This window comes from Aptenodytes patagonicus, chromosome 25 (genome assembly GCF_965638725.1).
Source record: "Aptenodytes patagonicus chromosome 25, bAptPat1.pri.cur, whole genome shotgun sequence".
Lineage (NCBI taxonomy): Eukaryota > Metazoa > Chordata > Aves > Sphenisciformes > Spheniscidae > Aptenodytes > Aptenodytes patagonicus.
This window is the reverse complement of record NC_134973.1, coordinates 1,399,515-1,411,338: the sequence shown is the minus strand read 5'-3', so window position 1 is coordinate 1,411,338 and position 11,824 is coordinate 1,399,515. Positions and strand designations below refer to the sequence as shown.

General features: G+C 59.6%; 1 protein-coding gene across 3 annotated transcripts in view; it reads right to left on the bottom strand.

Annotated features, from left to right (window-relative positions):
• Positions 1–1,689: 1,689 nt before the first annotated feature.
• ONECUT3 (one cut homeobox 3) overlaps positions 1,690–11,824 on the bottom strand; it is a 30,695-nt gene continuing 20,560 nt past the window's right edge. For all 3 annotated transcript variants that reach the window (XM_076359548.1, XM_076359549.1, XM_076359547.1), the window contains one exon: positions 1,690–1,982. In XM_076359548.1, the coding sequence (XP_076215663.1) occupies positions 1,690–1,982 (293 nt within the window). The remainder of the gene's footprint in view (positions 1,983–11,824) is intronic.

Genomic DNA, 11,824 nt, shown 5'->3' with positions numbered 1-11,824 from the left:
GTGGGGCAGCTGGGACAAGGGCCGATTGTAAGGGTTTGGCCTCGTGATTGCTTTTTTATATGGCACAAGTCACCATCGAGAGCTCGGAGGAAACGATCGCTTTGAAGCTAGTACCATTGCTCCAGAAATTCGCGTTTTAAGGCAGGTTGTTAATTGGCACAAAAAAAAAAAATCTGGCGTCTTTTTGGTAAGTTGCCGGTCTTTGCGTTGAGCTTGTTTGGTTGTGGTTTCTGTTGTTATTCCTTTTTTTGGGTTGTTTTTTTCCCTTTCGATCTCATCGGGGAGTTTTCCCCCTTCTCGCACCCAGGGCTGGATTTCGCCACCAGATCCCTCGGATTTTTCTTTTCCCACCGTACACCGATGTTGGTTCCCAGGAGGGAATTTTTTTTGTTGTTGGGTTTTTGGTTTTGTAATTTCTTTGGTAACAGAGATGAAGAGGGGGGATGGGAGGGGGCAATAGTGTGTGTCGAGGGGTGGATGGGGCGAGACACAAAGCCAACAAATCTGCTTTGTCTGAATCCATTCCTCAACCGAAAAGTGAACCAGAAATCCAGTGGTGAATGGTGGAGCCAGTCACCAGGAAAGATCAAATCCTTCGCTCCAAGTCTCTCCTCCCGTCTCCTTTCAAACAATTATTATTTTTAAATACCCGATTTCTGTAGCTAAAATGTGCTTCTTTGACCTGCTTGGGCGCCAGGCGACGCGGTGCAGCCGCGGGTCCCCCTCCAGCCGCGGCGCTGGGGGATGCTCGGGCGCGCGGAGGCGGACGGCCACGGCGAGGCGTCTCCTTTGCCGTGGAGTTTCTCTGGGAGGGATCCGGGGACGGGTGCTCTCGTGGGTCGGGGTGCATGGGGGGGGGGCTGAGACATGTGGGTGCTCTTGGGGGTGTCCGGGGTGGGGGGGTGTCGGAGGAAGATGCCTGTGGAGGAGACTGGGGCTGCGGGAATGCCCTCAATCAGGTTTTCAAAACCTTCAAGGGAGAGAAACACCCGTGTGTCAATGGCAGAGAGGGTCTGGCTGCCTTGGGGAACCCCGCTGCACCTCGGGGGGGGGGAAAAGCTTCAGCAGCCAGAGACCTGGCAGGAGCCCAGGGTCACCCTCCAGGCACACGGGGAGCATTTTCCCTGCTTGTCCCCCTTTGAGCCACGTGGTTTTGGCCCTGGTTCGGCGGGGTTGTGCCAGGGCCCAGCCCCATGACTCCACTTCTTGTATCTCCCCCACCTTTACCCTTCCACCATGGGAGCCATAAGGGTGGCTGCGGCAGAGATTGAGGGAGGGGGGGTGGGGGGGTGTCAGGGGGTGCCCCTCTCCCCAGAGACCCTGGTGGGCAGGTGAAGACAAGGTTCTGTGGTCCCCGAGGACCAGGCATGCTTCCAAACAGCACCTCGCCCTCTCCCTCCATCCCACATCATCCCTCGCTCCACAGGGGTTTCCTCCGAGCCCTCCCCGGGGACGGAGCTGACCAGGTTGCAAACCCTCTCCCTGCTCTACAAGCTGGGAGGACGTAGGAGCAGGATGTGGCACGAGGCCCACGTCCCAGGGTGACACCTGGCTGAGGGTTTGGGAGGCTGATGGACCCGCAGCATCCAAAAGCACCCACCCCGGTCAGCTCGGGGCACGCGTGTGAGTCTGGGGTTGGCTTTGTCATGAGGAGGATGTCCGGGAAGGGGCAGGGAGGGCTGGGGGACATCATGCTTTGGAGAAAGTGCTTGTAGAAGAAGAGGGGACTCCGGGGTTGGCGCCTGGCTCCTCCTGCCAGCGGTTCATACACCGCCGGCGGGCATTCATGAAGAAGTTGCTGACGGTGTTGAGCTCCAAGCCCAGCTGCTGAGAGATGGTCATCTGCATCTCCTTGGATGGGCGCTTGTTTTCCTTGAAGATGGCGATCAGGGTGCGGCGCTGGAGGTCCGTGAAGACCAGCCGCTGCTTCTTGGGCTGCAGGCTCCTGTCTTTCTGCTGCTCCTGCTCTTTGCGTTTGCAAGCTAGATGTTCAAAAGAGAGAATAGGGCCATTAATTGGTGCTCACCACCCTGGCCCGCTTGCAGGTTGCCTGGCTGCCTCCCAGAAAACAGGCCCTTCCCTCCAGTAAACCCGCTGGCTTGCTGCCCACCACTCCCTAGGCTACCTCCCTCCTCTTCCTCCCTGTGCCTTCTGAGCGTCTGCTGAGATGGGACGACAGCCTCTTGCGACATCGGTATGAGAAAAGCCTGGGTGAAGCCCATCACCTCTTCAGATGCCCAGGAAAAGCCCAAGTCTCAGCATCTCCAGCCTACCCTGGGTCTAGAGACCAAGGAAACTCCTGGGCTGACTCTGCTCCCACAGCCTGGCTATTGGGACCTGCTCCATCCCTAAATTTTGGGGGTCATCCATCAGCCTCCCTCCCTTGCTGCACCCTGGTATGGTCTCCCTCGCCTCCTCGTCACCTCTGTGGATCTCACTGGAGGACTCAGGGAATAGGTGTCTCTTGGCCATCACGTCCAGCTGCCACCTCCGAAACGCAGGGAAGAGCCGGGGACAGGGACGTTGTGAAAAGGCCGGTCTGCAGCCACCACGTCCGACAGCAGACAGCCTGGAAGGACCGTTCGTGGTTCTACCTGCTCTGGGAAGGGGTTTTTCTGCCTCCAGAGGCTGGAGAACAGCCCGAGCCACCTGAAGTTCCAGGAAATTCAGTCTCCCCTGCACGCCGTTGCTACTGGATCTTTTGGCACGTGTGTCAGGTTGAGCCAGCACCGAATTAAAAGCCTTCCCTACAGATTTGGCTTGAGCGGTAGGTCAGGACACAGGTGCTGTCACACGGGGACAGGCTGCCGGGAGCCAGGAAAGCCCCCTGACACCGCCACGCCGCGTGCAAGGGAGGGAGGGAGAGGAGTATGCCCCTTTTGGTAAATATATGAATTTTAATTGCAGGAATATTAAGCACGCTGTTGGTGGAAGGGGTGAGAAAAGGAGCCCTTTGCTATGGTATTTTTCTAGAAAATTATAGAATAACTGAGGTGGGTGGAGGTTGCTGGTCCAGTTCATACTCAAAGCAGGTACGACCTCGAAGCTGTCGAGGTTAGATCAGGGTGCTCGGGGACTTCGCTGGGTCAGGACTTGGCCAGGCATGTGCGGGCACTGTGGGAGCGTGAGATGCCCATGGGCAAGGCAGGGCACGGACCTGGCCCTCCAAGGCGGGGGCCACACCATTTCCTCCTGGAAAGCGCAGAAAAGAGTCAGGAAACGATGGGCTAAAGACTTTCTGAGGAAACCCCCCACTCTTGCCCCGAACAGCAGCAGTTTTCAGCCTTTGGGGTTTCTTGGATCTTCCAAAGGATTTTGCAGGGAGGGCACAGGTCCTTCGAGACATTCGCTGTCGGAACGTTGCTGGATGACAGATTTCAACTTGCTTTTCTCAGGCACTTCCAGGAGCCTCTTCGACCTGGTGCACAGACCTCGGAGGGGCCAGACCTCGGAGGGGCCAGAGGCCAAGGCTGAAAGCCGCTGCCGCCGCAATGGGACGGCATCTTGGGTCCGCGGGACAGGTATTCCCCGAAGGCTGACTACCTGCCTGCTACACAAACACACCTCCACGGCCAGGCTGAGTAAAAGGGTAGGCAGCCGTCTAGCCTAGGAGTAACGGGAGGGTGTTCGAAGTCACTTCTTCCTCACTAGAGAACAAGGAAGGCCCTCCTCCGATTTTTCTTCAGCTGGCCTGCACTGCAAGTCCTCTTTACATCACCTTGAACTAACAGAGAAGGATGATATCCACCCCTTCCACCCAAAGCTGGGGAGATCTAGAGCTCAGAGAAGCAGATAATCTATCCAACAAATTTAGCCTTGTTTCCCCGGCTGCTGGGCTCGGTCCTTGCCCCGTCCCCACGCGGGTGGTGGGAGCCATCGGTTCTGCTCCCGCTGGGGCAGGGGACAGGAGGCACCAAGCTTGGCACAACCGACCACACTCAGTCAAAATCAGCCATCCCTGGTAAAGACGGTTAGTGGAGAGCCTTCCCCTCCCCTTCTCCCCCCCCCCCCCAGGCAGGTTTGGCTGCAGACCACCATCCTTAGGGACAAGGGACAGTCTGAGCCCTGGTGGTGCCGGGGGACCCTGTCCCAGGGGTACCTTACTCAAACAGCCAGCAGAGAATGGTTTAGTGGAAACCTACCCTATGACCATCAGATGCTTGCAAAAAGAACAAACAAAAAAAGCCTTTATAGAAAATTTGACTTTTTTCCAGACATGAATTAAAAAAAAAAAAAAAAGACCCCTCCCCAGACTCCCCCCAAACCAAACAACAAGCAGAAAAAGTCCCCCCCCATACCCTACGTGCACATTCGGAGAAGCACGTCTTCGCCCTGCCGGACCCCTTGCCCACCCGCCGCGTGCCCTCCCGGCGTCCCCCCGGCATGCTCGGCTCCGGCCCCGTGCCAGTGGCGTGGGTGGGCCCTCGTGCCTATAGTGGGCACCTAGCACGCTCCCTGTGAGCGCGGCTTTTGCTCTGCGTGGGTGGCACTCACACTATATCTCTCTACCACATACACACCAGGTACATACAAATGTGTGTAGGTATCTGTAGATACATCCATACCCCCATGGGACACGCGGGGTGATGTGCCGACCCAGCTTTAACCCTGGCAAAGCCACTGGGATCCAGGTTGTCCTCTTGCTCTCCCGCCTGCTGGCACCCATTCCCTCCGGCGGTGCTGGACAGCCAGCCTGAGACCCAGTGTTTCAGCTTTTCAACCTCACATTCCCACCCCCCCCCATTCAATTTTTAGGAGCAATTATTACAAACTAGTCGCCCATTAATAACTCAAAGCTCCGAGGCAAATGCTAACCAGCAGGGTCTTGCCGGTAAAACTGTGATCCAGCATTTAAACTGGTGCCGAGTACTGATTAGGCAGAGGTGACACCCTGCTCCGCACCCCTTGATACCCCTGTTATCTTTGGCCTGCGACGCCGGCGGCGGACGCGTCCCACATTTCCTGTGCTCGTTTGTTTATTTATTAATTTCTTTTTCTGCTGACGCAGCCCAACACCCCCTCTTCCCCAGTTCAATCTAATTACAGCTCCGCACAACAAAAATCAATAGTGACGCTGGTCAGATCTATTTACGGCGGCCATCAACCCCCCAACGGAGGATCTTTTTCCTATTCCCCATCCCCCAGGCGCTGCTTTCCCAGGCAGGCTGGCGGTGGCCATCCCGGTGTCCCCGCAGGCGGTGGGAGCCGGGGACAGGGGGCGGCCGGGGGCGCTGCTCTGACTCCCACCCGGGTCAGCATAGGGTGAGGGGTTTTCTTTGTGCTTCAAAATGCCTTTTTTCCAAGTCCCAAGATCCAAACGACTCATCCTTGGCTTAATGCTGTTCTTGGGTCACGTCCCTCCGGGGTCACTGGGCCTGGCCGCAGTCCGTGGGGATGGGGACACGCTTCAGGGCGCTTCCACCCCTGCCTCTGTGTTATCTCCCCGGCAAATGCCCGAAGGACGGGATTTATCCCCTGGCTTGTCCTGCTCCCCGCTCCTCCTGGGGCACAGGAGACCCTGGCGGTACCAGGACCAACAGTGGGAGAGAAGGACCGGGGTCCCCCGTGGCCAGGCAGGATGCTCCGACGGCCAGTAAGGGGTTGAGCTCACCCACAATGGAGGTCTGTCTTTCCTCTCTCCATCTCTCCCCAGCTCATTTCACAACACCTGCACCTCCGAGACCTCCACAGCTCAGCCAGGCTTGGCTGAAACCAGCCAACAAGCGCAGGAGTGACAAGGAGGGAATGCCAGACGCAGTGGGATGGGGCGATTGCACAGAGCCCCTTCCTCCGGGGCGCTGGGCACACAACCCCAGCGGTATCCCTAAGGTAGCTGACCTGGCTGCGGAAAAACCACAGGGAGCAAAGGCAAGGAGGAATCTCAGGGGGGGAAAGCAGGAGGAAAGACCTCTGAGAGCAGAGGCATCCCACCCGCTTCCCTCCGAGGATTTCTGCCGAGGGTTTCTGCCTCCCCGGAGACTTACGTCAGAGGGAGCACGTTTTCCTTGACTTAACCTTGACAGCTCAAAGCAAAATATCTCCCAAATCATTTCTAAAGGGACATAATAGAGACAATCAAATGGCTGCTGTTCAGAAGCTGCGATTATGCCTCGCAGCGTGAACTCCGCGAAGCATTTAACTAATACCTGATGGCTTTGCAGGCTTCCACAGCCTGCCAGACACTGGTTTCTCTATTATACCCGCAAACCTCTGTTTTCTCAGCCCCAGCGTGCTCTCCCTCTCCATTCACTTGCAATACAACCTGTAATTTTCTGCCCACTTTGCTTAAGTGCTGGTGATTTGTTGAAATCACAAAAGACAGCCAGGGGCTTTCAAAGCCAGCATGCCGGCTGTAAGCGAGGTTAGGGGAAAAAAAAGAACACCAGCTTTTCTCTTTTCCTCCCCGTCAAATTGGCTCGCAGTGGTGCAAGGGGACCGAGGAGCATTTAGGGGCTCAAAGGGAGGTGGAGGAAGGGATGGAGAGGGGGTAGCTGGTTGTGGTTGGCCAGGTCGGGGCAGGTTTCTTGGACGCAGAGGTGGGACGGGCTCTTTCCACTGGTGGGCACCGGGCGGGAAATGGCCCTGAGCAAAGCTGGCTGCTCTCCATGCCTTCAAGATGGGTCTAGCCCCTGGGCTGCCTCAGTTTCCCCTTCTCCTTGAAAGGGCAGAGGGATCTCAACCTCTTTCACAGAGAAGGGGGGCTGGGTGTAGGGTTGTGCAATGGGTGTTACGGGTTCAGACCCTGCCCCGATATTCTGGAAGGTTTTGGGAGCTGCAGCTCTGAGCAAACTGGGATGAGCCCAGCGCCTCCCACAGCAGAGTGGCGTCTGATCCCGAGTTGAATTAACCTCATGGCGTCTGCTCCCCCAAAGCTGGAGCAGAGTCTGGACCAGAGATCAGGGGGCTTCACCTGCAAAACAGAAATCCTTTGGTCCACAGCTGGACCAGATGGGATGCTCAGAACTGCGGCAACTTAGTAACTGCAAGTGGTTTGTTTGACTTTTCTTTAAGGTGTAGAGCCCACGTAGGGCCAAAAGAGCCCGAAGAGATTTGTCACAAATGGGCTTCTCCAGGGGAAATTCAGGTCTTCTCTAGGTGGGAAGACTCGGTGCTGACAGGACAGTCAGCAGCGTACAGGAAGAAAGAGTGCTCAAAAACCAAACCCCAACTTTCTTTTTGCCTTTTTTTTTTTTTCTGAAACCCCATTTGATTCCAAAAACTAACAAACACGCAGGCAAAGGGGATGCAGTGCCAACCACACAACCACCAGGGCAGAGCCTGCCCCAGGCTGCCCATCCCTGCAAATGCCACCCTGCAACGCTGCGATCCCCCAGACTTCAGCAGCACGCTATTAAAAAAACCCACCTTCTGGGCTCCAAAACCTGCGGGGATTTTGGCTGCTGTGGTCCCGCAGCACCCGAAAGCTTTGAACGACGCTGTAATAAAAACTGCCCCACTCTAGAAACCCGCAGGTTTGGAAAACCGTGCGTCAGAGTCCATCCGCAGCCCGAGAGATGCGGTTAGGAGCTGCGATGCGTCTGCAGAGCTGCAGCCTCACGGTCCTGCTGGGTCGGAGTGACGCAGTCCGGCCAGAGCTCCTGGCCTCGCGCGTGTCCCTATGCCACGTGGCCCTGCCTCGGTGGGGACAGGCTTCCCCGCTGGTGTCCCTGGGAGCTGCCGGAGGATGAGTCCCGAGGCCCGGGGAGAGCCCCTGGTCATTGGTATGCAGCCAGCGTGCTGCAGGGTGAGCCGCTTCCCCGAGCCCAGCAAATTAAATCTTCCTCTGAATGCTGCAAATGAGGAGATGAGATGAGACAAAGCGCTCGCCTCCGCGTTGCTGGGTGCATTTTCCTTCCCTTGCAAAGGGTTTCGGTCACTCGTTCCAGCGAGCGGCTCCGATCGATCCATATGGGGCTGCGAGTCATCACCAGCCGCCCACACCGATGCCCCCGGCCCATTCCCCAACAGCCCGGGGGCTTCCAGAGCAGCACGGGTTGGCAGGCGGAGGGAAGGGAGAGGGGAAAGCACAAGGCCTCGGTCCTCCACTTGGGTGACGACGGTCCCTCCCAAGAGGTGGGTTCAGCTGGGACTGGCAGAGGCTGGAGACCAGCAGAGCCACCCAAACGTACAGCAGAGCGACAATGCCAGCCCCGCGGGACGCCTCGTTTTGCCTCTCCTGCACTTCTCAAGCTCTGTCTGTTTTTTTCATGGCGTGGCGTTTTCAGCTTTGCCAGTGCTGAAGCCGATGAGTTTGGTCTTGAGGGAGGGTGCGGGGACACAAAGAAGCTGTGGTGGCTGCAGGTGTGCTTGGCTCCATCCCTTCACGTCTGCCCTATTTTCATTCTCGTCCTGTAAGCTGCTAACGGCCCCGCCAGAGACAGCCCTGGGCTGAGTCGGCTGCATCAGACCCCTCTCGTTGGCACAGAAATAAACAGTTTCAGATGACTTAAAAATGTGGGCTTGTTGTTAAAAGCATTTCCTTTCTGCAGAGGTTTGATTTTTCACTCGCTTTTCTGGAGGCTTTTGTAAAGGGAGACCCGGTGCCCCGCTCCGCTCTCCCCAGCACCCAGGCGAACCGGGCTCAACCCCCAGCTCTGCCATCACGTCTGCGGGCAAAGTCGCTTCCCCCATTTGTCCCGTTTCCTCCCTTTCTAGCCCTTTTTTTGGACCAGGGTCAGCTGCTTCTTATTGTCTCAGTGGAGACCACTGCTGTCACAAGCTGCTCAGTGCTCATGCTGCCAGCACGGCCCAGGACCGGACCAGCTGCCTGGTGTGAGGCAGGGCCGGGCAGAGGTGCCCTGGGAGTCCTCCCGGCTGCTCCGTTCTCCTTACTCTTCTCCCGAGTCATTGCCACTTAGCGTGACAAGAGCAAATTGGTGCTAATGAAGTGCTGGAGTCAGGCAGCGCGGCAGGCAGAAGCCGGCAGCGCCGCGAGGGATGGCAGCGGCAGGGGAAGGTCGTCGCCTTCTGGGAGAGAGGGAGGACGCAGGGACGGTTCGGGGGGAGCGGCTGGAAACCCTCCATCCCCTGAAATAAGTTTTCTTTGGAGTCAGCAACACTTGCTCATGCTCAGCTTCGGCACAAGAGCCCCAGCTGCAGAATCCGGGGGGGGAAAGGGAGTTTGGGGTTCGATTCATGCCACAATGACAGGGAGAACCAAGTAACGCCAGACAAGGAGCCTCCCCCTGGGAATCTGGGACAAGTGACATCCCTGTGACCCACGCAGCTGTGGGTCCCACACAGTCCACCTCCGTCCTCACTCCTTCGCACAGGGACGGAGCAGCAAGGATCTCCCTTTGGCATCAGCACGGGCTACTGTTAAGTGACTCTCAGCCCGTTCGTGTTGGGCTCCTCCTGCCAAACTCCCGCTGCCTTCAGCAGCTCCCAGATCTGGCTCTGTGAGCGGGGCCGATAAACAAATTCAGCAATCAATGAAGCGTATTTCATCAGAGCGCATGTCGCTCCCGAGCCGCTCTTGGTGGAGAGATGGTGTCCAGAGAGGGGCCAGAGCCGTTACCAGCTAAGGACCATTTGCTGGAGAGAGGGGAAAAGCAGTGGGGGGGAAAAAAACCAACAGTTTTCTGCATTTCCTGATTAAATCTGGTCTCAGGTGGTTTTATCGGGTGTGAGATGGGAAGCTCCCTTACAGTTTGGCCGAGTTAGTTCTTGCATGGCTGCTGGCTTTCTTGCTCTGCAGTGCTGTGAAAAACAGGAAAATCCGTAATCCTCCGGGTTTGGGTGTTCAAGGTTTGCTTCACCAGGGTTTGGGACCCTCTGAAGGCAGGCAGGAGGGCCTGAGCAGGGACACTGGTTGCTCTCGGGTTATCCCTTAGCTCCAGCAGCGCATTGCAGGAGGCAGCTTCCAGATTTGAGCCCTTCCCTGCCGCCAGGCCCCACTCCAGAAGGCCTTGGCCCTCTGAAGGCAATTTCCAGCCCGACCTCGACGGGTGCCACAGACCGGCTCCGAGCATAACCCAATTCCCAGCTATTCACACCCAGCACGAAGCTGTCCGTGTCACGAGGCAGCAGCCAGCATGGGTGGCATGTGCCCAGGCTGGTCACCGCATGCTGAAGAGGGGTCTGGGGACAACGGCGGGGCCCAGCCCCCCATTTTGCCGCTCAGGGGGAGCTGGGGGCTGCTCGGGGGCGGGGGGTGACACAGGGCAGCCGCTCAGACCCCGCGAGGGGACCCTGCCTGGTCCCCTGGGGCGAGTTCCCCCACCAGGCCGGCCCAGGCCCGGGGCGACCCCAGGCCCCCCTCATCCCTGGCCTGGGCAAAGGGCCCTCAACCGCACCTGCCTCCAGGCTGGGCCGTGAGGGCGGCGGGGCCGAGGCGGAGCAGAGGGGACTCCCGGCCCCAAGGCCCCGGCAGCCACCGAGGCCCGGGGAGGCCCCGGGCAGCCGCAGAGGCCCGGCGAGTCCCACCCCACCGCCCCGCCGCCATTTTGGAGCTCTGGTCCCGCCCGGTGCCCCCCGCACGGCGGGGAATGGTTTGTTCCGCCCCCCCTCCACGCAGCCACGATGGGCCGTCCCCGCCGCGCTGGCGCCCCCCCGCGGATGGACGGGCGCATTTTCCCCCCCCCGGGGGGCGGTGGCAGTGGTACAGCTCGCCCCGCCCCCCCGCCGCTGCCCAATGGCGCGTTGCAGCCGTCCCCCGCCACGAGGGAGATGGGCCATTCCCCATCCCCCCCCCCCCCCCCCCGCTCAGCGCGATGGGCCGCTCCAGCCGCGCCGCACATACGGGGCGCGCCGGGCTGGAGCGGTCCACCCGCGTCCCGGGGGGGGAGCGGGCCCAGGCAGCCCCGGGAGCCGCGGGAATGGCACCTCCCGGCCCGGCTGCGGGGCGGGGCACCTCCGCCTGCCCCACGGCTGCCCCACGGCTGCCCCCGGGCTGCCCCATCGCTGCCCCACGGCTGCCCCATTATCACCCCTTACCGTGTCCCATCACCGCCCCATGGCTGCCCCATCGCTGCCCCATGGCTGCCCCACTATCACCCCTTACAGTGTCCCATCACCACCCCACGGCTGCCCCACGGCTGCCCCATCGCTGCCCCACGGCTGCCCCATTATCACCCCTTACCGTGTCCCATCACCACCCCACGGCTGCCCCATCACCACCCCACGGCTGCCCCACGGCTGCCCCACGGCTGCCCCCGGGCTGCCCCATCGCTGCCCCACGGCTGCCCCATTATCACCCCTTACCGTGTCCCATCACCGCCCCATGGCTGCCCCATCGCTGCCCCATGGCTGCCCCACTATCACCCCTTACAGTGTCCCATCACCACCCCACGGCTGCCCCACGGCTGCCCCATCGCTGCCCCACGGCTGCCCCATTATCACCCCTTACTGTGTCCCATCACCACCCCACGGCTGCCCCATCGCTGCCCCACGTGCTGCCCCATGACGACCCCCCACGTGCTGCCCCATCACGACGCCATCGCCGCCCCGTCACTGCCCCACAAACAGCCCCACGGCTGCCCCACGGGCCATCGACCCCCTCCCCATGGCCCCCCCACCCCGGCCACACAACCACCACCACCACCCCCGGGAACCCGCTGCCCCCCGGGGCGCCTCAGCCCGTCCCCCCACACGTGTGGGGCTGGCGCGGCTGCGGCCGGCGCTAAGCCAGTGACTCTTAATACACCGCTCCGGCGTTATTAGTTCAGCTCCCAAGGTATTTCCCGGAGTAATTGCACTGATCTGCCAGGGATTACGCGCTGCCGCTGTAACGATGGATGATGTTTTAATTCGAGCCGGGCACCTCCGGGGAGGGCAGGGCAGGGCCCGAGACCCCTGAGCACCGGGGGAGGACGCGCGAGCCCGG